The 24,357-nt window shown below is 40.2% G+C and overlaps 2 protein-coding genes across 3 annotated transcripts; one reads left to right on the top strand and one right to left on the bottom strand.

Moving 5' to 3' along the window:
* Window positions 1-6,513: 6,513 nt before the first annotated feature.
* foxd1 (forkhead box D1) lies at window positions 6,514-8,486 on the bottom strand. Its single transcript, XM_085414335.1, has one exon. The coding sequence runs from the start codon at window positions 8,188-8,190 to the stop codon at window positions 7,141-7,143; it is 1,050 nt and encodes a 349-aa protein (XP_085270461.1). The 5' UTR covers window positions 8,191-8,486; the 3' UTR covers window positions 6,514-7,140.
* Window positions 8,487-16,546: 8,060 nt separating this feature from the next.
* On the top strand, window positions 16,547-22,406 carry btf3 (basic transcription factor 3). Of its 2 annotated transcripts, none has more exons than XM_085414332.1 (6): window positions 16,547-16,637; window positions 18,540-18,608; window positions 18,944-19,057; window positions 19,173-19,374; window positions 20,890-20,943; window positions 21,872-22,406. In XM_085414332.1, the coding sequence occupies exons 2-6, from the start codon at window positions 18,540-18,542 to the stop codon at window positions 21,916-21,918; spliced, it is 486 nt and encodes a 161-aa protein (XP_085270458.1). In that variant the 5' UTR covers window positions 16,547-16,637; the 3' UTR covers window positions 21,919-22,406. The 2 variants fall into 2 exon arrangements, with proteins under 2 accessions (XP_085270458.1, XP_085270459.1); XM_085414333.1 differs by having other exon boundaries at window positions 16,613-16,700.
* The last annotated feature ends 1,951 nt before the right edge of the window (window positions 22,407-24,357 follow it).

The raw sequence follows: 24,357 nt of genomic DNA, 5'->3' as shown, positions 1-24,357 counted from the left end.
ACTCTAAGCATTGGAGATAAAACATGTGGACCCCTCCCTCCCCCAGAGTAACTGTAGATTCAAATGGGATACAGAAAGCAAGTTGAGATTATGATAATTCAGTAAACACACAAGATGGACCTCTCTCACTGCTTTGTGAACTGTTGCACTTTGTGTGAATTGAGTAGCAGTGCAGATTTTTTATTTAATTTTTTTGCCCTGATCGAGTGTATTTAGCTTACATTAGCGGCAAAACTACATTAGGATTCAGATGGTAAATTTAGCCTGCACTAACACAAGAAGTAGATGTCGGTAGTCTAGATGTCAGTAAGTCTGCTGAGCTCTGAATATGTATTCAGTTACCAGCCAGTGGAACCACCAGAAATGGTTGAATTGACCACCCTGAAGCACAGGGGTTGCTGGACACCCCCGACGGTGAAGCTATACTTTGATAGAGGCTCCTGAAAATGTTGTGACGGAGCACAGGAAGTTCCTGCTGCCTTGGGAGGAAATATCAAATAAAACAGAAATTTTTTTTCTACTTTGGTGTGATCTTGCCGTTCAAAAAAATTCATGGGAGTTTTAACACTGGCGCAAAGATCAGAACCGAATACGGCATTTATGCACTTTCATTCCCCTGTTTTAGAGAATCAAACCTGTGGAAGAAAAAGAAGGCAAAGGAAAAAGATTTGGTTAAAACTTTTCTTGAATTTCATAAAGATTTCGGAAAAGTTCTCTAAGATGATTATATTTCATTGATAGGAGACACCTGAAAGCTGTTTGCGCACCCATGCATAAGCTGTGTTGATGCTCAATCTTTTGCTCTTACCGAGTTGTGATTTTGAAGACCTTTAACAAATAAAGAATATGCCTTTTTTAAGGGAACTTCCGACCATAAAACCATGAAGTGTGTGATCAGGGAATCAGAGCTCAGACTCTTAATATGTTGCAGGGAATGATAGTTTAATGTGGCATACATTTCAGCAAGGACCGTATCCATGAGTTGCAGGGCTTGTGTGTTTGTACCCTAACATCTCTGGATCTAATTGTGGGGTTGATCCATTGCTGTGTGAGAATAGCACGTCTGTCAAATGCTTAGGCAGATTTGGGCAGACCTCCAAAAGCTTGAGAAGATACGGCGACACAGAGAGGGGTGCGGTGACTTGAATCAACCACTTAAATATTCAGCTCCAGCGTCTCCCTGTTCCTCTTAGAGATCTAAGGCATCTGCCTTATAGACACTTTGTGGTTGAGTCAATGAAGCTAGAGCTAGAAAGGAGGATGGAAGGAAAAGATATGTAGAAACTGAGGAAAATGATCTGGGGAGGAGATTTAGACAAGAAGCTAAGGAGCAAATGGTCCTACATGTGTGGCTTCCAGTTTTAATGTGTCTTTTCTTTTCTTTCTTTCTTTTGAGTGACAAGGCCATCATAGCTGCAAAATCAATGACATGATGCAGAAAACGAGGACTGAAAGTTCAAACTCAAAGTTTGAATTACACCCCACCTGCTAAATTTACCCCTTCCACCAATTTACACACATGCATATACAAAAGTGCAGGATGTACATGAACAAAAAATGTTGGGATATTTTGCTGTGTGCAGCGGCAGACTGTGTTTAGAGGCAGGTTCTGCTCAGAGGAAATGTTTGGGGTCTGCCTTGTGTCAGCTGCAGCCATTGGTGTGGATTACCTGTGGGCGTCATGATGATGAACGGGCTTCTGGAGCTCGGTGAAGTGTTTATGACCAAAAGGCGTTGTTGCATGTAACTAATCAGGCCTGACGCTGGTAGGCGAGCAATGCTTCTTTGGAAGTACCCTTTGAAAGGCAATGCAACGATGCTTAATGATGTGTAGGATGCAAACCGTCAGCGGATGTTGCAGTGACATCACACAGCTGCTGGACTCAGAGGTATTTGGAATGACCAAGATTGGAGACTTGGCGGAGATGCTGGGGGTAGCCAATTTTTGTTCTATTTATTGTTGTAACCTAAGTAGGAGAAGTCTAGGTAACCTCTGTACTTTATTTCAAGTGGACAGAATAATAAATCCTGCTGCAACAAATGGTTTGTTTCAAGCCGCCTGTTGTTTTATCATCACATTCTGCACAAGCGTGATGGATAAGCTACGGAGCCTAGTTGTTTGCACGAGTGGATAACATGCCAAAGCAAACACGTGCAGTACTTAAAAAAGAAAAAAGAAAAGAAAGTGAAAAATGCGGTGAGAGGCAGGCAACATAATTCTGCAGCAGATCCCGGATCGGTGGGTTCACACTGAGGTGAGACAGGCAAGATGTAGAACAAATAAAAACACCCCTGAAAAGTCTTCAGCTAAATAAATTATGTGCAAGGACTTGTAAGCTTGCACTTCATGAAGTGGTGAAAGCTCAGAGTTCCTCCCTGGCCTGTCTGGAGCGACGTGGCCTGGAGCCAGAGTCTTTAATTCCTCTGTCAAACAGCACCTCATGCATCTCTATAGCTGTTACTGTAACTGAAAGTCTCATCGTGTGTGCTCATCACTGGATTTTCACCACCAATTTGGATCTGTAGGATGGCATCAAAAGAGCTTAAAAAATTATAAAAAGCTTTGTTCTTCTGAAAGAAAGAAAGAAAGAAAGAAAGAAAGAAAGAAAGAAAGAAAGAAAGAAAGAAAGAAAGAAAGAAAGAAAGAAAGAAAGAAAGAAAGAAAGAAAGAAACGATGTCATTACAAAAGGGGAAAAGCAGAATTTCTCCCAAAGCCACTCTTGTGTAGCAGGTCCTTGCAATTCTGAGCAGCCTCTAATTAGGGTAGTATTCAGGGGTGGCATTAGTTCCCAAACTTTTTAATGGGGTGGAAAGCGGAGCTCCTTTTAGAGAGAGTGGATAAGTGTAGCCACTGTGCCATACACTGAATAGCAGATGGAGAGATTCTGCACCTCCTGGGAGGTATTCACTTTTTTTTACATTGCTCCTTAAACTCCCCACTTTTCCAAGCAATCTTATTTTTAAATTTTTTTTTTGTATTTTACTTAGTTTTTTTTTTTTATACACATCTGTCTTCACATCTGCAGATACCACAAGCTTCAGGCAAGTTGTTCTTAGAATTTCGAAAACATAATTTAACGATCAAGAGTCGAAATTGAGTTTCACACTTTCACATTTACTGTGATTTTGATCACAAAGTGTGTCCTTTTTCCACATTTTCTAATAAATGGTTTGTTCATTTTCCTTCATTTATATCAGATGCTAAATAAAAATCTAATGAAATCTTGTAAATACTTAATTTAATATCTGAAAAACTTAAAAAAAAATGTTTTATGTGCTTTTAATTCAGAATCTTTAATGATTCTTTTAATCAGCATATTTTCCTTATTTCTTTCTTTATTTTTTGGCATTTAACATAAATAGAAACTGGTAGAAGACAGTCTTTCTAATATATTGTCTTATAGAGGTTAACAACGTCTTTTTTAAACTTTTTTTTTTAAAAACATAATTACAAAATAGTGATAGAGGTGATTTTTACTATATGGAAACACACACATACACGCGTTAACAACGTTCTTTCCCTCATTGACAACAAAAGACTTCTGGCAAGGCTTCACGCAGATGGGATATAAATAATTTCACATTTTACAAATTAAAACATGAAAAACATGACTCATATATATATATATATATATATATATATATATATATATATATATATATATATATATATATATGTATGTATGTATGTATACAGTTTGAACTTATTTTTTTATTTTTTGATATAAACTTTGTTATTATTTTTAATCAAAGGACAAAATGCTTCTTACATTCCGTTTAGATAATCAATAATAATTAATAAAGGCCTCTTGAATATTATCAAACGCTCTTTCCAACTGTTCTGTCGTGTCTGTTTTATTTTGTACGGTTGCAAAACACATTTTATCCCAATACAACTGACTATGAATCCTATTTTACATCAGGTTTTCACCTCAAATCCATTCGATATGACCTTTCAGAGTAGCTGTGCTGCACTCCCTTGTGTGTGTGTGTGTGTGTGTGTGTGTGTGTGTGTGTGTGTGTGTGTGTGTGTGTGTGTGTGTGTGTGTGTGTGTGTGTGTGTGTGTGTGTGTGTGTGCTTAGTCTGCTGTCTGAAATGTCGAGGTTGAGAGTGAGCGAAACAACTTATTGGTCATCTTAAACAGAAGTCGTTAAGTGTCCTTACTTCCTTTGAATTATAGATTATTATCACTGCGCTGAATGGCTTTTACGCATGTTCCCAAAGTTTTAGTGTCTTTTATGGGCTGAGTGTTTTTGCTTTATCCCCTCTCCTCATGACCTGTGACCCCCAAGTATCGGCTGCTAAACTGAGCTTCAGTCATGCTCACGGAGGCTGATGACCACATGATCCGTGACATTTCGTGAAAAGACCCTTCTTTAACACAACTGCAGGACTGTGTGCTGCTGTTGCAGATCATCGCAAAACATTCATTGAGATCATTTCTGAGTTCGGCTACTTGATCCACAAAATAAGCTTTAGAAAACGTTTCTCTCTCTCTCTCTCTTAAGCGATTCAACTATTCTTTTTCTCCCGAAGAGTATCACTGTCAATTACTTTTCTTTTTTCTTTTTATTTTATTTTACATAGACAGCAAACTTTCTGATCAGTCTCTTACGCTTTCTTTTATATATTATTTGGCATTTTTATTATTATGGCGGCACTGGAGCCAAAGTAGTGAGTTAGCAACAGAAGTTTCTAGTGTTTTAAAAAAAATAATCATTATTCTGCTTAACATCGTAAAATTTAATTTTCAATTTAACGCGTAGATATTAATTTTTCATGAACTACCTTAACCAGGAAAATCAGTGCACACTTTACTATTAGATAAATAGATAAATTACCATCTGGCGTCTTTATGTAGCAGCTTCTCTTGAGAATCACTGTATTTTTGACATAACTGGCAAAATTATACTCATGTATATATTACCATATATATGTGTGTATATCTGTAATATTATCGTAATTAAAACAGTGTCATTTTTCAAGTATAGTGCCCTGAATACAAGGATAAATTCTTCCTATGAATGCAATTTCTAAATTATAACGGAGCCCTGTTGCATAGTTTGGATTCACTCTTAGTCTCTAAAAGAAGAACTCTTAACGTTAATCGGCAGAGCAAATGTGCAGAGAAACTATGTTAAAAAAAGAACAGCAGCTTAACTGTAGTGAGTTTAGTATTATTCAAATAAAATCCTGTAGAATAGAGATGTCTAATGTCAAACACGGCGTGCAGACCCATGAGAAGGAAACTCAAACACACATTTGGTGTAAAAATCTGCTTTGAATACCCGGATATTATATATATATTACAGGCCGTATAGACAGATGCTATTTAAACCCTGTAGGCTAGGCCTTAATTACAAGCCACTGCTCAGCAGACACAATCTCGAGTACATGCGTTATTATAATGTTTTACATCATGCTCATCTCTTCATTTTCGCTGTTTAACCTCCTGTATTTGTAAACAAGCCCACACAGTACAATTGACCTCCTTCCCTGCTATAGTCACTCTCACTCTCCAGAGTGTAAGCGCGTGCGTGTACCTTTTTCTCTCATTGCGTGTTACATCATCACGCAATAGCTGTTCTCTCGTGGCCTAGTGAACTGGCTCTAAGCGCTGCACCAATTTAGCCATTCTACTACACACACGCACACACACGTTGCTTTGAATAAAGGGAGGCAAACGCACTTACAGTCACGGAAGCAGCAGGGCTGTACAGTACAGGCAACATTATGAAAGCTTATAAAAATTTTAAAAAGCACAGCTCCGACAGACACAGCATCACGACAGCGCAGGTGCTTGGGAAGGCTTTTTCTTCTTTTCTTTCAAGTGTCAAATTAAATTACCTGTGTATTTAAAAACAACACAGTCTGCTTGGATCCATGTGTTAGTGGGTTCTTGCGTGTGGGGCAAATAAAGTTGCATTAAGACTGTCAAACACTGAAAACGATGAGTGGATTAAAGGTGATTCTAACCTCCGAAACATCGTGAGCGCTGTTGACTTCAGGAGCAACATTTCATTTTTCTCTCGGGTCTAATACGAGCAGATAATGAAATTCTGGATGAGTAGTGTTTGCTCAAGAGCCCAGGCCGCCTGTCGACACCAGCACCGGGATAATCGCTGAGCTGAAGCAGGCAGAAATACAGCCCCTGTCTCACCCCTACGACACACTCCTGTCCGCTCACTGTAATTACGAGGATGAGTGTGAAAGAGGTCAGATGGACACGCAGGCCCTGTGTGCGCATGTTCCAAAGGGCACAGCAATGACTTTAGAGTGCAGTCAGATTTAATGCATTTGTAAATATTATCTGACTGGCACGCACATGTGTGTGTGTGTTATAAAGAGTTGTGTGTGTTTCTTAAAGCCATTCAGTGGTTACTATATTTGGATCATACAGTTATAGTTAACACATCCGCAGTGTAAAGACACAACAACATCAGCAACACGTCTGTTTCAACAGTAACCGCCAAGAAAGCTCAACATCAATTCATAAATTTATTTCCAAACAAATTGCTTTTTTTCTTCTTTTTTTGCAAAACGAAATTTATTCTTGTTGGAAAAAAACAAAACAATAAACTGTGTAAAAATATCACACTTGAATTACACAATACTTGCCAAAAATGTACAAGGTTTAATTACTGAAATAAACACTGCATATTATTATAAATGTATGACTTTGCTCTGCGTTTCTCTTTAATACAAACATCAAATCAAAACCTTCAAAAAAGGTCGCTTTGATTGGCTGATAGAAAACATTGATGTGTTTGACACAAATACATTATAAGCCTGTTTCAGACACGTGATCGTTTGTAACCTGTCCGTTATCCTGAGACGCCTTTATACAGTGACTGAAAACGAATCACTTCATGGTAGGGAAAAAAAAAAGGCTGGAAAGTTAAATTCGTGGTCGAAAGTCTGATTCACACCGAAATAAACAAACAAAAATAATGAACATAAATATATCTTCATGAACAGCATGAATATATAGGCACAAATAGTGTTCTGCATGTCCATCATTCAGCTGCGTGCTAGCAAAACAAACATACAAAAATAATCCTACCTTCAAAGAGGGGCGTTTTTGTTTAGGTTGCTGTCTCTTTTTTTAAGTGTCTTGAAAAGTTTGGAGTTAAGACATTTAACAGGCGCTAGTGCCGCTGACAACTCTGCTCGGAAAGTTTTCAACCGGATGTAAAACAGCTCCAGGATGTATGGTCTGCGACTGGCTGGTCACTGCAGGCCCCAGAGAGGACGGTAAGACTGGGACAACGACAGGAGAAGTCCTGGAGGGGCTAAGAGACCCTCCGATGATGCTCTCTATGGAGAAGGGGGACCGCTGCACCGGGGAGCTCGATTTCTGGACCGGTGATGTTGCCTGCACGCCGGCTGAGCCCAGACTGGAGCTGAGCTGGGGATAAAATCTACTTCTGGTTAAGTCCGTGGTAGTGCTGGTGGGCATCAGGGACGGTGCAGGGATAATGGTCCCCGAGTGTGAGTGTGAATGCCTCGGGTGCTGCTGCTGCTGCTGGAAAGCAAAAAGCGCAGAGTGTGCGTGGTAGGACTGGAGCTGGATGCCGTATCCCCCGCAGCCGTACGGTCCGTAGCCATAGGCAGCGGCCGCGGGCAGAAAAGTGTTGTGCTCGCGCAGCAGGTCTTGAGTCTGCTGCCGCTTGAAGCGTTTCCTCCGCCTCAGAAAGCTTCCGTTGTCAAACATATCAGCCGACTCCGGGTCCAAAGTCCAGTAGTTGCCTTTCCCTGGGTTCCCGGGCTCCCTCGGTATCTTAACGAAGCAGTCATTGAGGGATAGGTTGTGCCTGATGGAGTTCTGCCAGGCCGGGAACTTCTCCCTGTAGTACGGGAAGCGGTTGCTGATGAAGTCGCAGATCTCGCTGAGAGTGAGCCTCTTTTTGGGACTCTGAAGAATGGCCATGGTGATTAAGGCGATGTAGGAGTAAGGTGGCTTCACCAGGGTGTTCTTGCCCGCCGGCTTGTAGGTATCCCTTGAAGAGGTGGAGCTGTCCAGGCACGGAGGTGGAGAGCCGGCCAGGAGGATACCGTCGTGCATCTGCGCTACTTCATCCACGTAGGAGCGCGTCTGGCTGTCTCCATCCTCGCCTTCTCCGACCACGTCTATGTCGGTCTCTTCCGAAAGGATGGAGGCATCCGACATCTCTGAGCTCAGAGTCATGGCTCACGCACGGCCGTGCCCCTCCGACGCCAGATGAGGAAGACCGTGAGATGCACAAGCTGTCCCTTTCCTCCCTCTTCAGCAACTCGTATGAGGAGGGGGAGATGAGAGGAGCACGCTTCGCCACCGGTGAGAATTGTCCCTCCGTTTTGTCGCTATTTCCATATGTTTACAGGCTGTTTCCTTTTTCCAAAAAAAAAAATCAACAACTATGAGGAGCGACCCCCGTCGATGGCAGGCTGAGAAACTGTGCTGTGAAACCTGCAAAAGGGCCAAACCTGAATCAAACAAGGGGCGGACCTTCTCGCGGTATTTATACTACTGCTCTGATCACATGGCGAGGAAACGTCAGCACGGCGAATGAAAAGAGAGGAACAAATTCAATCACAAAAAAGGGACTGAAAATGAGCTATGAGTGTTTTTATGGAAAAAAAAAGTTTGGTGTGGCCTGCATCCTTTTTAGTGGCCATTCACGGTGGCCTACACTCCACACATAACTAATCTAAAGCTTTTATTCCACGCAACGTTTTCAACATTTTTTTTAAAAAATCTTTAGAAAAGTCTAATCGGTGGTGTGGTCGTTGAAGGATCCGAGAGGATATTTTGACAAGCATTTTTTTTTCTTTGTTGAACTTTGTTAAGTTACCGAATGACATAAATTATTGGAGGCAACATCTGGATTTTTAATTTCCAAACAAACTACGCAGCGATGTATATATAAAATCATAAAGGCGTGAAATACACGCACCCCACCCACGATATTTACATTTCTTATCAGACAGCCTTTGTCAGAGTCTGCTGCACCATACTCAGGCAGCTCGGTTTGCGTGATCCGGTAGTTATCTAGATTATCCGCGAGCCATTTGCAATGGAAAAGAGTCAGCTGTTAACTCGAATCAGTCACGGGTCACGCATATGCAAGGCACAGAAAGAAGGCCGTGCCGTGCGTCTGGAGCACGTTGCACTGTGTGTGTACGTGTATCTGTGCCTGTGTTTGGACATTATTTGGAATTTTCAACATTTTCACTGAATTGCGGCAATTAGGTGTTTTTTTTAATCAAAATTTATTTTAATGTATTTATTTTTTATACTCTTTATTAGATCAAAATTATCAATCGGCCTGCGTTTTAGGAAGCAGTATAAACACGTGATAAAAATGGTGTCAATAAAGTTAAAATTTTCAGAAGCTGCAGAATTTGTGTAAGCCAATTAAAACCCACAGTAATATATATTATACTTCCAACCTAATTGTTCTCCTTGCAGATACAGTTTGACTCTACCAGCATATAGTTTAGTTTATATTATTTGTTTCTTACTTCGGGGGAGCTGCAGTAAACCAAGTCAAGATGAATATGTCTGGCTTATTAAAATATGAATATCGAAGGACTGTGTTTTACCCGACTTTACCGCCATATGTGACAGTTTACAAGTTGTCACCCTGCCACACTTACCCATTTTTATAGGAAACAACAGCAGACGTGACAAATAACTAAAAACAAAGCACGCACATTTAACAAAACAGCCTTTTAAATTATTTAGTTAATTTAATTTGATTCTTAAATATTCTTCTAAATTAAAAAAAGGAAGTCATCACTCAGGTTTTAATAAAGGCAGCTGACTTTTAAATGCAATTTCCACTTGGGGTATAAACGTGTGCTTCATTAAGTCTGACAGATGCTTAGGTCCTGTGTAGGACCTCTCGAACCTTTTAGACGTTCCCATTTGTCTAACGCCATCTAGTGGTGAACTTGTTTCACAATTAACAAAACACTACCCGTCTACCTCCTCCAAGGATTCAAGCTCCTTTAACTGTGCAGACAGACAGAAATATGGCGTGTGGCATTTTTTAAATATGGGAAACAACATTTTTGAACAGTTTAGCATCCTCGCATAAAGCTTTAGGTTCCAACCAGCCCGTTTAGATTATTCATTATTTATAATGATTTACTGTCATGGATGGATCAAACTGTATTTCTGATATCTCTGCTTACGCCAGTGATCGTGGTCCTGCTTACCACTTTTGCCACTTTCCTCTTTGAAATGATGTGTACTGTTATTGTACCAACAGATAAAGTTCGCTATGATTAAATGAACTTTTTAAAATTAGAGATTTCAAATAAATTCATCTGTGCTATTTATCGGTGCAAAATAGGCCTATGAGAGGAATTACTGCAACAGCTAAGACTGATGCTTCTAAAACGATTATAGGTTTTAAATGTATGCCCAGTTTACCTACATTAATAACCAATTATCGGTCTGTAACGATCATATTTCTGTTCTCATCAAGAATGATAAGGTAACACTCGAAACATCCAATCTTTCGTATAAGAGAATTCAAAACAAACAAGCAAACACAATCAGTTTCAATGAACTGAAGAGGAATTTGTGTTCATTAAATAATTACATTTTACTCTTTGCATTTTAGTCTTTCATAGCTTATCCCCCAGTTTTGAAACCATATGCGCAGAAGATGATGACTCACGAGTCACCGACATTTGGAAATCCTGAAACTTGACATCAGATGTGACGTTTTATTAGCAAAGTTCCTGGACTCCTTTGACGCTACGAGTTGTTAATTTGTGTGATGAGTTTATGAGTCCTCTTTTTTCTGTAATGTACTCGGAATGTAAGTGACCCAACAGAGTCAAGACGGAAGAGTGGATTCATTAATGGTCGTATCCAACCATCCACTATCATTAAAAATAAATAAATGAATAAATAATAATAATAATAAATAAATAATTTATTATTATTATTATTATTATTATTATTATTATTATTAGTAGTAGTAGTAGTAGTAGTAGTATTATTATTATTATTATTATAAAATGCATGGGTGGTAAAGCACCTCTAAAGTGTCTTTAAGTTCAACCAAGAAAGCACTTTCAGTAGCTGTTTCAAGGCAACCCTGCCTGCCTCGATCTTGCTCTGATTAAAACTCCTAATGTCACCAAAACGCTCCGTCTGAGTGGAGCATGTGATTAATGTGTATCACATGCAGAAAAGGGCAATGATGTGTTGCCCGGAATGTATGTCTAAGAGCCGTCATAGACAAATAATTAATAAGCTAAAAAAATAAAAATAAAAACACTCAATAAATTGAATTCAAGAGAGAGTTTTTGCCCTGAGAGGACACCTGATAGAATACTTAGTCGAGTCCATTTGCCATATTTTAAGATTAACTGCGGACATTTTATGCTGATGTTTTTGGTTTTGCGCACACTTTCCGTGCAGTCCTGACACAAAATCGTTCGACTTTCCCTCCTGATCAGTCATCAAACCAAATGTGTCGACTTAGTGAAAATTAGTCGACTAAGTGCCTTCATTTGTAAGACTTAGTGGGAAAATATCGATCTCAACGTCTGAGGCTTTGGAAGCGTTACAGTGCGTATGTCTTGATGCATGCCCAATCATCCGGGTAAGGAAATCTCAAAAAGTTGATTCTGTTCATCTGGACGTAGTTCTCAGTGGGAGAAACCTTCAATCACTCATCCAAGTGATTTCTTCAGTCTCGGGAAGTTCGCATAATTTCCCAAGTTTGTGGGGTTTTTCTCTCGCTCTTTCTGTCCCTCTCGGGTCCTGGGACCACTTCAGCGCGACTCTTGTTACAAAATCACGCTTTTTACTTTATATGGTTACACGAGGACAAATGACCAGATGTAGACTCATCTGAAGAATACATGATAAACGTCAGTGGTATATGATCACTACACAGTGATCGGTGTAGTAGATATACAAATATACAAAACAAAACAAGGTGCGAAGTATTATAATAATAATAACGATAATTGGCTTAAAACAGGTGTATAATGTAATTTGTTCATTCTTTGTTTTCGCAGAATATGTTTAGATGAATATGGACACATTCCCCAGTGGCACACTATATGTAACTTTAACTGATTGGTTTGAGTGTTTGCTATTTGTAATAACAGAAAGCATAAATATATTCAAAGAGAAACCCCCAAATTAAGACCAAACAAAAAAGACATAAAACTGAGCTGAAACTAGAACAAAATACAAAGAACAATAACAAATATTAATGAATACCATAAGCATGAAACAATAACAGAAACAAATAAATATTTCCTTGCAATTGACTTGACTTGCTTTGACTTACTGTTCTCTTTTGAAAGCAAGAGTAACTAGCTTTGGCACACAATCTAAGCACCATTAATAGAATGCGATGCAGACATTTGTGAATATGAATGAATACCATGCATATGAAGCAATAACAGAAATGACAAGCAAGACAAGTAAAGGATGACAGACATCGAGAAGACTGAAAGAGACAACATCACATGAAAAACATATAAGAAAGTCGTTAGGAATGTGTTTTTGGAAGGGATTTTAATAAAGTCACCGATTCTGTGAGCCTTGTCTTATTGGGCAGAGCTAAGGCTTCATGTTGGCAAAAACAGGACTTAGATTTACGCTTCACAGTTGGACTGTGAAAGGGTTCATATGGGGGGTCAACATTTTGGCTATGAAGCTTGGAGACTCATTCAAATGTGCTTTAAGTGTTTTTGTTAAAATAAATTGAGTTAAGAAACATTTGTGCCATCCAACAGCTTACATCAGCGAGCCCTTTTCACTCACCTGCTGTCATCTGTACAGCAATGAAAAGAGATGTTGTGACTTTGTCTAATTTGCCCAGTGGAAACATATACATACAGTGGGGCAAAAAAGTATTTAGTCAGCCACCGATTGTGCAAGTTCCCCCACTTAAAATGATGACAGAGGTCAGTAATTTGCACCAGAGGTACACTTCAACTGTGAGAGACAGAATGTGAAAAAAAATCCATGAATCCACATGGTAGGATTTGTAAAGAATTTATTCGTAAATCAGGGTGGAAAATAAGTATTTGGTCAATAACAAAAATACAACTCAATACTTTGTAACATAACCTTTGTTGGCAATAACAGAGGTCAAACGTTTACTATAGGTCTTTACCAGGTTTGCACACACAGTAGCTGGTATTTTGGCCCGTTCCTCCATGCAGATCTTCTCGAGAGCAGTGATGTTTTGGGGCTGTCGCCGAGCAACACGGACTTTCAACTCCCGCCACAGATTTTCTATGGGGTTGAGGTCTGGAGACTGGCTAGGCCACTCCAGGACTTTCAAATGCTTCTTACGGAGCCACTCCTTTGTTGCCCGGGCGGTGTGTTTTGGATCATTGTCATGTTGGAAGACCCAGCCTCGTTTCATCTTCAAAGTTCTCACTGATGGAAGGAGGTTTTGGCTCAAAATCTCACGATACATGGCCCCATTCATTCTGTCCTTAACACGGATCAGTCGTCCTGTCCCCTTGGCAGAAAAACAGCCCCATAGCATGATGTTTCCACCCCCATGCTTCACAGTAGGTATGGTGTTCTTGGGATGCAACTCAGTATTCTTCTTCCTCCAAACACGACGAGTTGAGTTTATACCAAAAAGTTCTACTTTGGTTTCATCTGACCACATGACATTCTCCCAATCCTCTGCTGTATCATCCATGTGCTCTCTGGCAAACTTCAGACGGGCCTGGACATGCACTGGCTTCAGCAGCGGAACACGTCTGGCACTGCGGGATTTGATTCCCTGCCGTTGTAGTGTGTTACTGATGGTGACCTTTGTTACTTTGGTCCCAGCTCTCTGCAGGTCATTCACCAGGTCCCCCCGTGTGGTTCTGGGATCTTTGCTCACCGTTCTCATGATCATTTTGACCCCACGGGATGAGATCTTGCGTGGAGCCCCAGATCGAGGGAGATTATCAGTGGTCTTGTATGTCTTCCATTTTCTGATGATTGCTCCCACAGTTGATTTTTTCACACCAAGCTGCTTGCCTATTGTAGATTCACTCTTCCCAGTCTGGTGCAGGTCTACAATACTTTTCCTGGTGTCCTTCGAAAGCTCTTTGGTCTTGGCCATGGCGGCGTTTGGCGTCTGACTGTTTGAGGCTGTGGACAGGTGTCTTTTATACAGATGATGAGTTCAAACAGGTGCCATTCATACAGGTAACGAGTGGGGGACAGAAAAGCTTCTTACAGAAGACGTTACAGGTCTGTGAGAGCCAGAGATTTTCCATGTTTGAGGTGACCAAATACTTATTTTCCACCCTAATTTACGAATAAATTCTTTACAAATCCTACCATGTGAATTCATGGATTTTTTTTTCACATTCTGTCTCTCACAGTCGAAGTGTACCTCTGGTGCAAATTACTGACCTCTGTCATCATTTTAAGTGGGGGAACTTGCACAGTCGGTGGCTGACTAAATACTTTTTTGCCCCACTGTAGAGGGGGACCTAGAAATTAACTTTGTGGGACACCACAGGTAAGCTGCTGCTGGTGAATAGTTGTCCTAAGGTGAGCCAGCAGTTTGTTTCTATAAACCAACTAACTCCAGTATCCTCAATGCCAACCTGGTATTCAGAATGACTTATCTACCATGTCAAAGGCTGCATTTATGCCTTAAAGAATCAAAATTACACCCTTTTCCCTATCATCTGCTAAAAGGACATCAGTGGTTAACCTGAGGACTAAATAGTTTGAATAGTTTCTGTGTTCTAAAGCCTGACTGATATATCACATATTCTATTATAATACATTAAAGTGAATATGAGCTGGATAGGATACACCACTTTTCCAAAATTTTTGCAACATTAAAAAACTAAACTTAAATAATTAAGAATAGATCTATTGAGGCTTGGTTACTTTTATAAACATCAGCCACTTTGAGGAATTTCACCTTCGAGGTTGTAGCTAATCCCAAACCAATTATAATCTTGTGGCTCTAAGTAGGATTTGGATATAATCCCTCATCTTTTTCGGTTCATTACAAAGACCTGAAAACAGAAAATAACCTAATTATAAGACATACTTCAGCAAGCAATCAGCTCACTTTACAGGCTATCCCATTTCACATTGTTCAGGGTTGGGGTGCAGTGGTTAGCACTGTCACCTCAAAGCAAGAAGGTGCTGGGTTTGAACTGCCTGGTTAGCTGGGGACTTTCCTTGTGCTGTTTGCATATTCTGCTTCTGCCTTTGTGTATCATCGCACAATTAAAAGACATCCTTGGAGTGCTTGGTAAATAAATTGGTGATTTAAGCTGACTGTCGGTTTAGATTTAAGAGTGTAATAATCTGTCTATCTCTATAAATCAGCAATCAGTCCCGATTACTTTCACACAGTTAGCTGAGTTGGGATGGCATGCTTGTTACCTGATAGTGTTAGTCTAATCGGACTATTCATTTGTTTTAAGCATTGCCACATTGTGGTCATGTTTAAAAATGTATCTATTAGTACAAACCCCTTTGAGATATCTCATTTTCATTGCAATCCAAGTGCATACAGTTGTTCAACTACCATAGCAACTACTTAAGAGATGACAGAATAAATAATAAACTTTCATTCATTAGTAATCTAGCATAGAGACAGACATCAGGAAATCCATAACAAAAGCTAGCCAAAGTTTCCAACAATAAATAAACAGTATGGTGTGATGATCACCAAATATAATTGCATATAATCCGCAGGTATAAAAATAAGATATAAGCAGAAAGAGCAAGCAAAACTGACATGTGTGTTGATAGAAGGAGCTCTCAATCTTTCTCAAATTAGAGTCATTCTTAAACATGCAGATAATGAAACAAAGTTTTCATGGGACTCTGTGAAAAAGAGTCCCATAAAAGCACACCCTATTATTCAGTAGCTTGTAGAACCACCTTTAGCAGCAATAACGTGAAGTAATTGCTTTCTGAATGACTCTCAGTCTTTCAAATCATTGTGAAGGAATTTTGCCCCCCCTCTCCATTACAGCGTTGCTTCAGTTCATTGAAGTTTGCAGGCATTCATTTATGCACAGCTCTCTTAAGGTTCCTCCTACAAGCATTTCAATTGGGTTAGGGTTTGGACTTCGGCTCAAGCATAGCAACACCTTAATTCTTTTCTTTCTCAGCCATTCTGCTGTAGATTTGCTGGTGTGCTTTGCTGCAAGGTGCCCAAGCCCTGTAGTTGGAAAAAACCCCAAAAACAAATAGTCACCCCTCCACCATCATGCTCGACAGTTTGTATAATGTGTTTGTGCTGATATGTTGTGTTGTGTGGCTGCATCTCTTTAAAGGACCTTATTCCAGAAGACTTGTTTGTTGCAAACCTGGAATTATATCAAAATTATCCCACTTTTCTATGGCATAAAATAGCCTGTGTAGTTACAAAATGATTCTGTATTGTCTAAGAGGCTTTAGGCCTTAAACTCTCATAAATAACAAATCCCTAAATTTACCCTAATAAAGAACTTTCAGGCATGGTTGGCAATCTGCAAGAATCTCGAAAGTGTTGCCTGGAAAGCAAACCTCAGGGCAGGAAACCCAACTCGCGCTAGTTCGCTCTTCTTCTACTACGTCACTTCCTCCCTCCTCTCTCGCTTCCATCTTGCTCCCCGCATGTGTTTGCTGTTAGTTTACAGGTCAGTCAGGAGCTTTAAATACCTTCTTCTCTCCTCTTTTTTCCACTGATCTGACGGCAAGAGGTAAACGAAAGCCTTTTCTGACTAGATGGCTGAAATCTGCCGCGGTGTGAAGCTAACCGTACTGACGGGGTTGTGAGAGGCTGTGACTGACAGGCCGATAATTTCCCCAGTTAGCTTAGAAGCTAGCAGAAGTTAGCCTGCAAGTTCTGGCACAAAAGCTAAACCACACCTCATTTCGGTTCAGTGTTCATCAGCTAAACCAGACCTGCTGTTAGCGGTGGTGCTTTCGCCTCAATTTATTTGAGCAACAATAACTTAATATTGGTCTACCTTCGGTAGTTCACACTACAGGGAAAAGGCGTTTGCTAATTAACCTGTGAAGCGAGCAGCGCTTGCTGTGACGCTCACGGCTCCTTTCTGGCTTTTTAAAATGTCTGCTTGCTGTTTTTAATATCTTATTTTACCGCCCATTACCACAGCCACACCCGCCTTACTTTTGTTTGTTTGTTTTCATCTAATTTCCTCACAGGGATATCTTGCCCAGCATTGTTGTTGTGAATTTTCGCGGCACAGTATGTTTTTTTTTTTTTTTTTTGTGAGTCATTAGCCAAATTGTATAGTGGGGGGGGGGGGAAACGAAGTTATGGTCACGTGGTTAATTAGAGGCCATCAGCAGGTGTGAACGTAATCAACAGAACCCGTATTTAATATGACAGTTTCTTAATACGCAAATTTGTGCTTTTTAAACACAAATGGATGCGTGTACGCAGCTCGGGGGGCAGGGATAGCTCAGTAGGTAAAGTGGTCGCCCCATGATCGGAAGGTCGGCGGTTCGAATCCACTTAACGGCTACCCTGAGGTACCCCTGAGCAAGGTACCGTCCCTACACACTGCTCCCCGGGCGCCTGCTTAGTGGGCTGCCCACTGCTTCACAGAGTGAATGGGTCAAATGCAGAGAAAAACAAGTAATTTCCCCATGGGGATCAATAAAGTATCCATTATTATTATTATTATTATTATTATTATTATTAAACATTTAAGTTTACAAAGGCATACAAAAAACAAACAAAACAGAGAAAATAGCTGGAAATGCCAGAGTGGCCTTATTAAATGAAAAATAAGAACAAATACAAACCAAATATTTTGTTTTGTAGATTATTTAGAATAACACCACTGTGTGTGTGTGTTTGACCTCCTGTAATTCACGTGGTCACATACACAGGAGTTTGTAAGTCAGGGTTGTCAAACTCCAGGCCTCGCTGTCCTGGAGGTTTTATATATCACTCTGGGTCAACACACCTGAATTAGTTCATTACCAGGCCTGTGTAGAACCTTAAGACATGTTGAGGAGGTAATTTGGCCGTTTAGATCAGCTGTTTTGGATCATGGACGGATCTAAAACCTCCAGGACACCGGCCCTCAAGGCCTGGAGTTCCACACCCCTGTTGTAAGTGCTTGGTTAGCTTTTGTCATGTAGGTAAGACGGCCTCTGATCAACACATGGAAGGACCAAAAATACAGTCTGTGTGAGCCAGTCAGTGACTGCACTAGCTAGAGTTAATTTCTAAACAGCAGACTGGGAAGTGACTGTATTTTGCCAGCTGGCTTTTATTAAATCTGGTCAAATGTTAAGACAAAAATGTTTCAAGTCGGTGTCCAGCCAGATAACGCTCTGCCTTAATAATGGGGCAAACCATTATTAATCTTTTTACTGGTGTAGATGAGTATAAAGGTGTCATTTTAACTGCACTGCTGACTCAGGGTGCTGCTTTCTTATCTGCATGTTGCACTTTATTTTGGTGCCTCCTTTGGGGTGGATTAACTTGTTTTGCTTACTTAGTTTTCAGATAATTACATTTACATACTGACATAATAATATGCAACTTTCCTGCCTTTCAGATGAAAGAAGCAATAATGAATCAAGAAAAACTTGCAAAGTTACAAGCACAAGTCCGCATCGGTGGAAAGGTAATGCACGCAAAGTGAATCTGGCATTACATGAAAATGGGTAGATTTTTTATTGCAAAGCATTTTCTGAGTGTAAATCTGCTGCTGTCCTTTTTTTCCCTTTAAATGTGAATCTAGGGACATGAAACCTGAGCTGAAGCAGCTGAATTTTCTATAGTTAGTTTCTATGACAACCAACAGTTTGATCTATAGTTTTGTTGCATGGCAGCAGTAATTTTAGGCAGCGTTGCGTACAGTATATAAATAGAATAAAAACATCCTCCCTCATTTGAGCATAAAACATCACTCAGGTTATGTTGACTAAGAAACATGTTTGTGCGAATGCCCACATTCAGGGAACAGCTCGCAGAAAGAAGAAGGTGGTCCACAGAACAGCAACCGCAGATGACAAGAAGCTACAGTTCTCCTTAAAGAAACTCGGTGTGAACAACATCTCCGGCATTGAGGAGGTGGGGCATAAATCACTCTTGAGTTATTCCTTTGCTTGTGATTTTTCTTACATGCACCAGTACAGATTGTCATTTTTATCACTAAGAATGGGAAATCTGTTTTGATCGGTTCCAGGTCAACATGTTTACAAATCAAGGAACAGTCATCCATTTCAACAATCCCAAAGTGCAGGCCTCCCTCGCAGCCAACACCTTCACCATCACCGGCCACGCTGAGACCAAACAGCTGACTGAGATGCTGCCAGGCATCTTGAACCAGCTGGGAGCAGACAGCTTGACGAGCCTCAGGAGACTCGCCGAGGCTCTGCCCAAGCAAGGTCGGTAGCCTCAAGTTATAATGTAGCGTGTGGTTGACCACACCTTATACTCTGAGCATGTTTAGTCAGACTTTTAGCGGTTTTCAGATATCCACTTGTTTCTGTTAATCTGACACATTTTATGGTATCAGCTTCATGTCTGCTTGCACAGCTATTTTTTGTAAGAGTCAACGTTTCTAATGCATAGAAACTGTCAGCCAACCTACAGTAAATCAAAGAAATAGAGGAAGAATCCTTACTAGCAGTCAGACGCTGAGTCAGTCGTCAACGTCTGACTGCTTGTAAGCTGTCAATCATACAGTGTGGTTAGATCTGATGGTACTGTACTTTAACCCCAGAACAATAATTTACAGTTTTTAACACCACCACTTACATCTGGTGACACCAGTATACCAAATAAAACATACCTCCCATCAAATTAAATACAACAATACTTAGCAAACTAAAGTCTGAATGCATATCTGAGATTACAGGTTCACGTCTCTCCTGCAGCTTGTACTGCAGTTTCAGGTCTGTTGCAGAGTGAAAATGCAATAGTTCTAAAATCTGACTGCAGTGAAGACCACATCAGTGACAACAGAATAAGAAGACTAGCTGTGAATGTTTTTAATCTGTGTTTTGACAGAGTTTCCACAGCAGGCGAAGCTTTTTTGTTGCTGCTAGCTGCTCCTAAAAGTCCTGTATGATTTTTTTTTTTTTTTTTTTTTTTTTTTTTTTAACCTGCTGCAGCAGACGGCAACACAATCCATCCATTAGTCAATTGAGATTTCCTTATATTTACATATTGCACAACAACAGTAATTTAATTTATTTGTAATATCATAGAACATGAAGACAGGATAGATCAGGGTAACTACATGCAACATTGTGTACTTCAGACTGATGAGCTGTTACAGCTGTGGGATTGATTCACTGCATCTAATTAAATTCATCCATCCATTCTCTTCGGCTTATCCTTATCAGGGTTACGCGGGGGGGGGGGCTGGAGGCCATCCCAGCTGTTATAGGGCGAGAGGCAGGGAAGACCCTAGGCGGGTTGATACTCTTATCACAGGGCTAACGGAGAGACAGACAACTGTTCTCATTCAAATTCACACCTATGGGCAAATTAAACTCATCCAATAATCTAACCCAAATAATTTCATGTCTTTGGACTGTGGGAGGAAGCCGGAGTACCTGGAGAGAACACACAGAGCTCCACATAGAACAACCCCGGCCAGATGGTGGATTCAAATTTAGAACCTTCTTGCTGTGAAGCAGCAGTGCTCTGTTTAAGTAACTTTTAAAATGTAATCTGCAAGAGAGAAAACCCACGGCCTCATGCGTTATATTTTGCTTGTACCATATTGAACTAGCACGGTGGATAGTTTGGTCCGTGTCCTGGTAAAGTCTCAGTGAAGCCATGAAGAATGCCATCAGTGTGATGGAGTGATGAAGCCAGCTGTGTCTGAAAAAGGCTTTGGTTTAGTTTGTGGCTACTCTAAGGCTTCTCACAGATCTGTTCTCTTCTTACAGCTGCAGATGGAAAAGCGCCAATTGCTGCAGTAGAAGAAGAAGATGATGTTCCAGGTGAGCAATTTTCATATGTTGAATCCAAGTGTCTGAGCAGTTTGCTCCACCACTCAGAATCAAAGACCATCCCGACATTTCTCGAGAAAAATCTGTTTGCCTCACATTACAGATTTTTTTGCGGTTCTGTTTGGAAATCCTGCTTTACACTTGTCATTTATTGCTGCGGGATTTTTCTTCTTTTTTCTGTTAGCTAAAAAAAGAAAAAAATCATGGTGGGTTTGCTTTTCTTTCTGGCTCATAAAAAGGGGTCATGTGAAGGGGACTCATCAGTTACTTTTGACAATGGTGCAGTGCTGGGTTTTGTTTGAATCTCATGTTCTTTGTTTATAGGATTGTAAGATTCAGTTTGCTTTTCTTTGTGAAGAAAATGGACCGAGCACATGAGGTTGCCATTACAATAATCTCAGCTCTTTTTTTTTTTTTTTTTTTTTTTTCTCTCACTAACGTAACAAACGATTACATATGTACTCAGCAGTTGAAGCCCGATGGCTCAGGGGTTAACATCCATTGCCATCACATTGTTTTTGGAGTTAAGGATTTCTTTTTGTTCTCTCACTGAAGGAACATGTTTGCTCAGACCTTTTGAATTGTTTCCATTTGAACCCCCGACCCTCTGAGCTTTGAGTTGGATAGGTGGGTTTCTCACATTTCACGGGGTAATTGGAGCCAACTTTTTGATGCCCTTTGCTGTCATTTTTACAGCTGCTTTCAGTAGTTATAAGGGCCTCATATGTCGAGCACATTGCCGTCTGTGTGTAGGAGTGGGAGAGATGAGCAAAGAATTGCATTACACCAAGTATCCTGTTTCACATAAACACACACTTCCTGAATTGTTCTCCAGCACCTTTGAGTCACTTGTGCAAATGGGATACGCATTTACTTTCTTCCCCAATCAATCAATTTAATGTCTAATCTTTTGTTTCAGATCTGGTGGAGAATTTCGATGAAGCATCCAAAGATGAGGCCAACTAGAGGGGCTGGGACTCCAGAGTGTTGAAACTTGACAGGACCATGTGGGGCACAAGATGTTGTAATGTCCTTTTTCAAGGGGTGGAAAATGTAACAGTTAAAGTACCTGACAAGATGGAAAAACACGTCAAATTCTTTTTGGCTTGTGAGCATTCTGTAACATGTGCAACACCTGAAAGTACTTGCATACTCTTAAGTGAATTATTTTTGAGTAACTTTTTTTTAGAATAGTACTCTGTATTAAATCTCGAGTAGCAGTATTTCCGTGAAAGGTATTTTAGTACTCATTCCACCTCCTCTTTGCCACCAGACTTCCTTAATGCTTGTGCTGTGTGGTCAGAGTGAGAGAGTGTTTGTAAAAATGTGGTGTTAAAGGCTCACGTTGTCCTTCTGTTTCCTCCATGTTACTGACCCCCTGAATCTGTGGCCTCCCTAAAAACACCATATCTGGAATAAACCTTTGCTACTGTCAATAAATAGCTAAAAATTCAGTTTTTGTTTTTTGTGTTCTTGGTCAAGTACAGTTCTACAATTGAAACACTGCAACTGCTCTTCTGTAGCCATTCCCAAACTCTCTGTGAATGGTACTCGTGGTCTTTGATCAGTGGTTGTTGATCAGTGGTCATGAGAATTTGCATAATTATGATTAAGGAACTGACCTCCCAGCCCATTGTTCCTTCACTGGGCTGGTTTCAGTCATTATGCAAATGTACTGTTTATAAGATTGGGGAAACCTGCAGTCAGCTGAGACTGAAGAAGTCACTTGGATGAGTGACGAAACATTTCTCCCACAAAACGCTACGTCCAGATGAACAGAATCAACTTTTGGAGATTTACTTACCTGGATGATTGAGAATGCATCAAGAAGATGCTCTTCTGTAGATTTGGTGAGAAACCATGAACTGCAGGTTGAACTCGTTTAGTTCCTGTAAGGTCAGGGCAGTTGCAGACATTCTTTGTCTGCAGATAGTAACAGGGAGGTAAAGTATTCAGTAAACTTTAGTATGTTCCACAATTTACACTTATGAAAATGAGGGTAAGAGGCGTGTTTTTGCTGGGCGAGTAACCATGGCTGTCAATCCCTCAGTTTTACTTTATGGTCAAGAAAATGGAGAGGGTGAGTGTGACCGTAAGTGTATATTAGAATACAGTTATAACAACTACAGAATTATCTATGATGACAAAAATATGAAAAAGTCTTGAATCATTATATTTTGCTTCTAAGGAACCATACTTTAATTTTGGTTGAGTGACAAAACAGTGTAGCGCACTGTTTTTAAGTACTTTACTAGCAGCCTGTTGCAAACACTTTTCCCCCTCCATTTGTTTAGTTGTCTCTATGGAAAATGCCAAAAATAACAATTTAACAGACAGAAAATTGTATTTTTCCAGCATCACTATGATTCCCAGAGACCTTGGATGAAGTGTAGTGTGCCCCTAAAGGAATCAGGGAATCTGGACAAGTGGAGGATAAAAGAAATGGCATGCTTAACACATGAGCAGTATCCAGTCCCAATACAAGATCAAAGATATGCATCTGGTCCTTTGTGTCATCCATCTACTTTTCACTGATGCCTCATCAGACATGGTCAGTATGGAAGGTTGACTTGACAAGCCATACTTAAACATGATCACTATATACGGAGGAGATCGGGATTTTGATTTCACCATAAAGAACACATCTGGAAACACGGTCACAATCATGGATAGGCCTCTCCAAAGTCCAGACCGCAACAGGGGTCAGCAGTCTGGGATCATCAGCAAAACATCCAAGGAGCTTTGGGTGCCTTTCAAGAAGCTGGAGAACTATTTCTGAAGATTACTTAAAAAAACAGAAGCTCCCCTAAGAGAGTTCAGGCTAAGCACAAAGCATGTTGAATAGAAAACTGTTTTGAAATGCCACAACAACAAAGATGGTTAAAGATAATTTAGACAATGCTTTAAATAAAAGACCGACGGCCTTTGAAGATGGCTGCTGAAGAGTCAAGATTTGCTTCAAGGACTCTTTTAGCTAAAACTTAGGTCAGAGAGGCAATGCTGATTTCACAATTTTATTTTTAAAAAGCCATTTTCCAGTTTTGTGAGTAGCTGATGCTGCAATCTGCATGAGCAATTTTGGAAATACAGCATTTTGGATACAAAGAAACAGCAGCTAAATGAAACAATGTGTCAAATTAATTAAACTTGGCAAAATAACAATTTTACCAGCCATTAAGGTGTGCGTTAAAATGATCCAGGGAGGGGGCATCCCAGCAAATCCCCCCCCTCCGGTTACAGTGGCTCAGTCACATCCAGACCTCAATCTGACTGAAACGCTGTGGCAGGAGCTTAAAAGAACCATTCATAAACGAATGCCTGCAAATCCCAATAACTGAAGTAAAAGAGAACTACTAAAAGAAGAGTGGGCCAAAATTCCTCCACAGTGATGTAAGAATACAGTGA

This window comes from Rhamphochromis longiceps, linkage group LG7 (genome assembly GCF_057381845.1).
Source record: "Rhamphochromis longiceps isolate RC_006_pf linkage group LG7, R_longiceps_female_GT1.1, whole genome shotgun sequence".
Classification (NCBI taxonomy): Eukaryota; Metazoa; Chordata; class Actinopteri; order Cichliformes; family Cichlidae; genus Rhamphochromis; species Rhamphochromis longiceps.
The sequence above is the reverse complement of the archived record's forward strand: the minus strand, read 5'-3'. Positions and strand labels throughout refer to the sequence as shown.

Bases quoted from the DNA above. Each gene is read 5' to 3' on its own strand.
- foxd1 (XM_085414335.1), bottom strand. From the start codon at position 8,190: ATGACTCTGAGCTCAGAGATGTCGGATGCCTCCATCCTTTCGGAAGAG.
- btf3 (XM_085414332.1), top strand. From the start codon at position 18,540: ATGAAAGAAGCAATAATGAATCAAGAAAAACTTGCAAAGTTACAAGCA. The intron at 18,609-18,943 runs GTAATGCACGCA...GCCCACATTCAG, and splicing joins AAGTCCGCATCGGTGGAAAG to GGAACAGCTCGCAGAAAGAA. The intron at 20,944-21,871 runs GTGAGCAATTTT...CTTTTGTTTCAG, and splicing joins AGAAGAAGATGATGTTCCAG to ATCTGGTGGAGAATTTCGAT.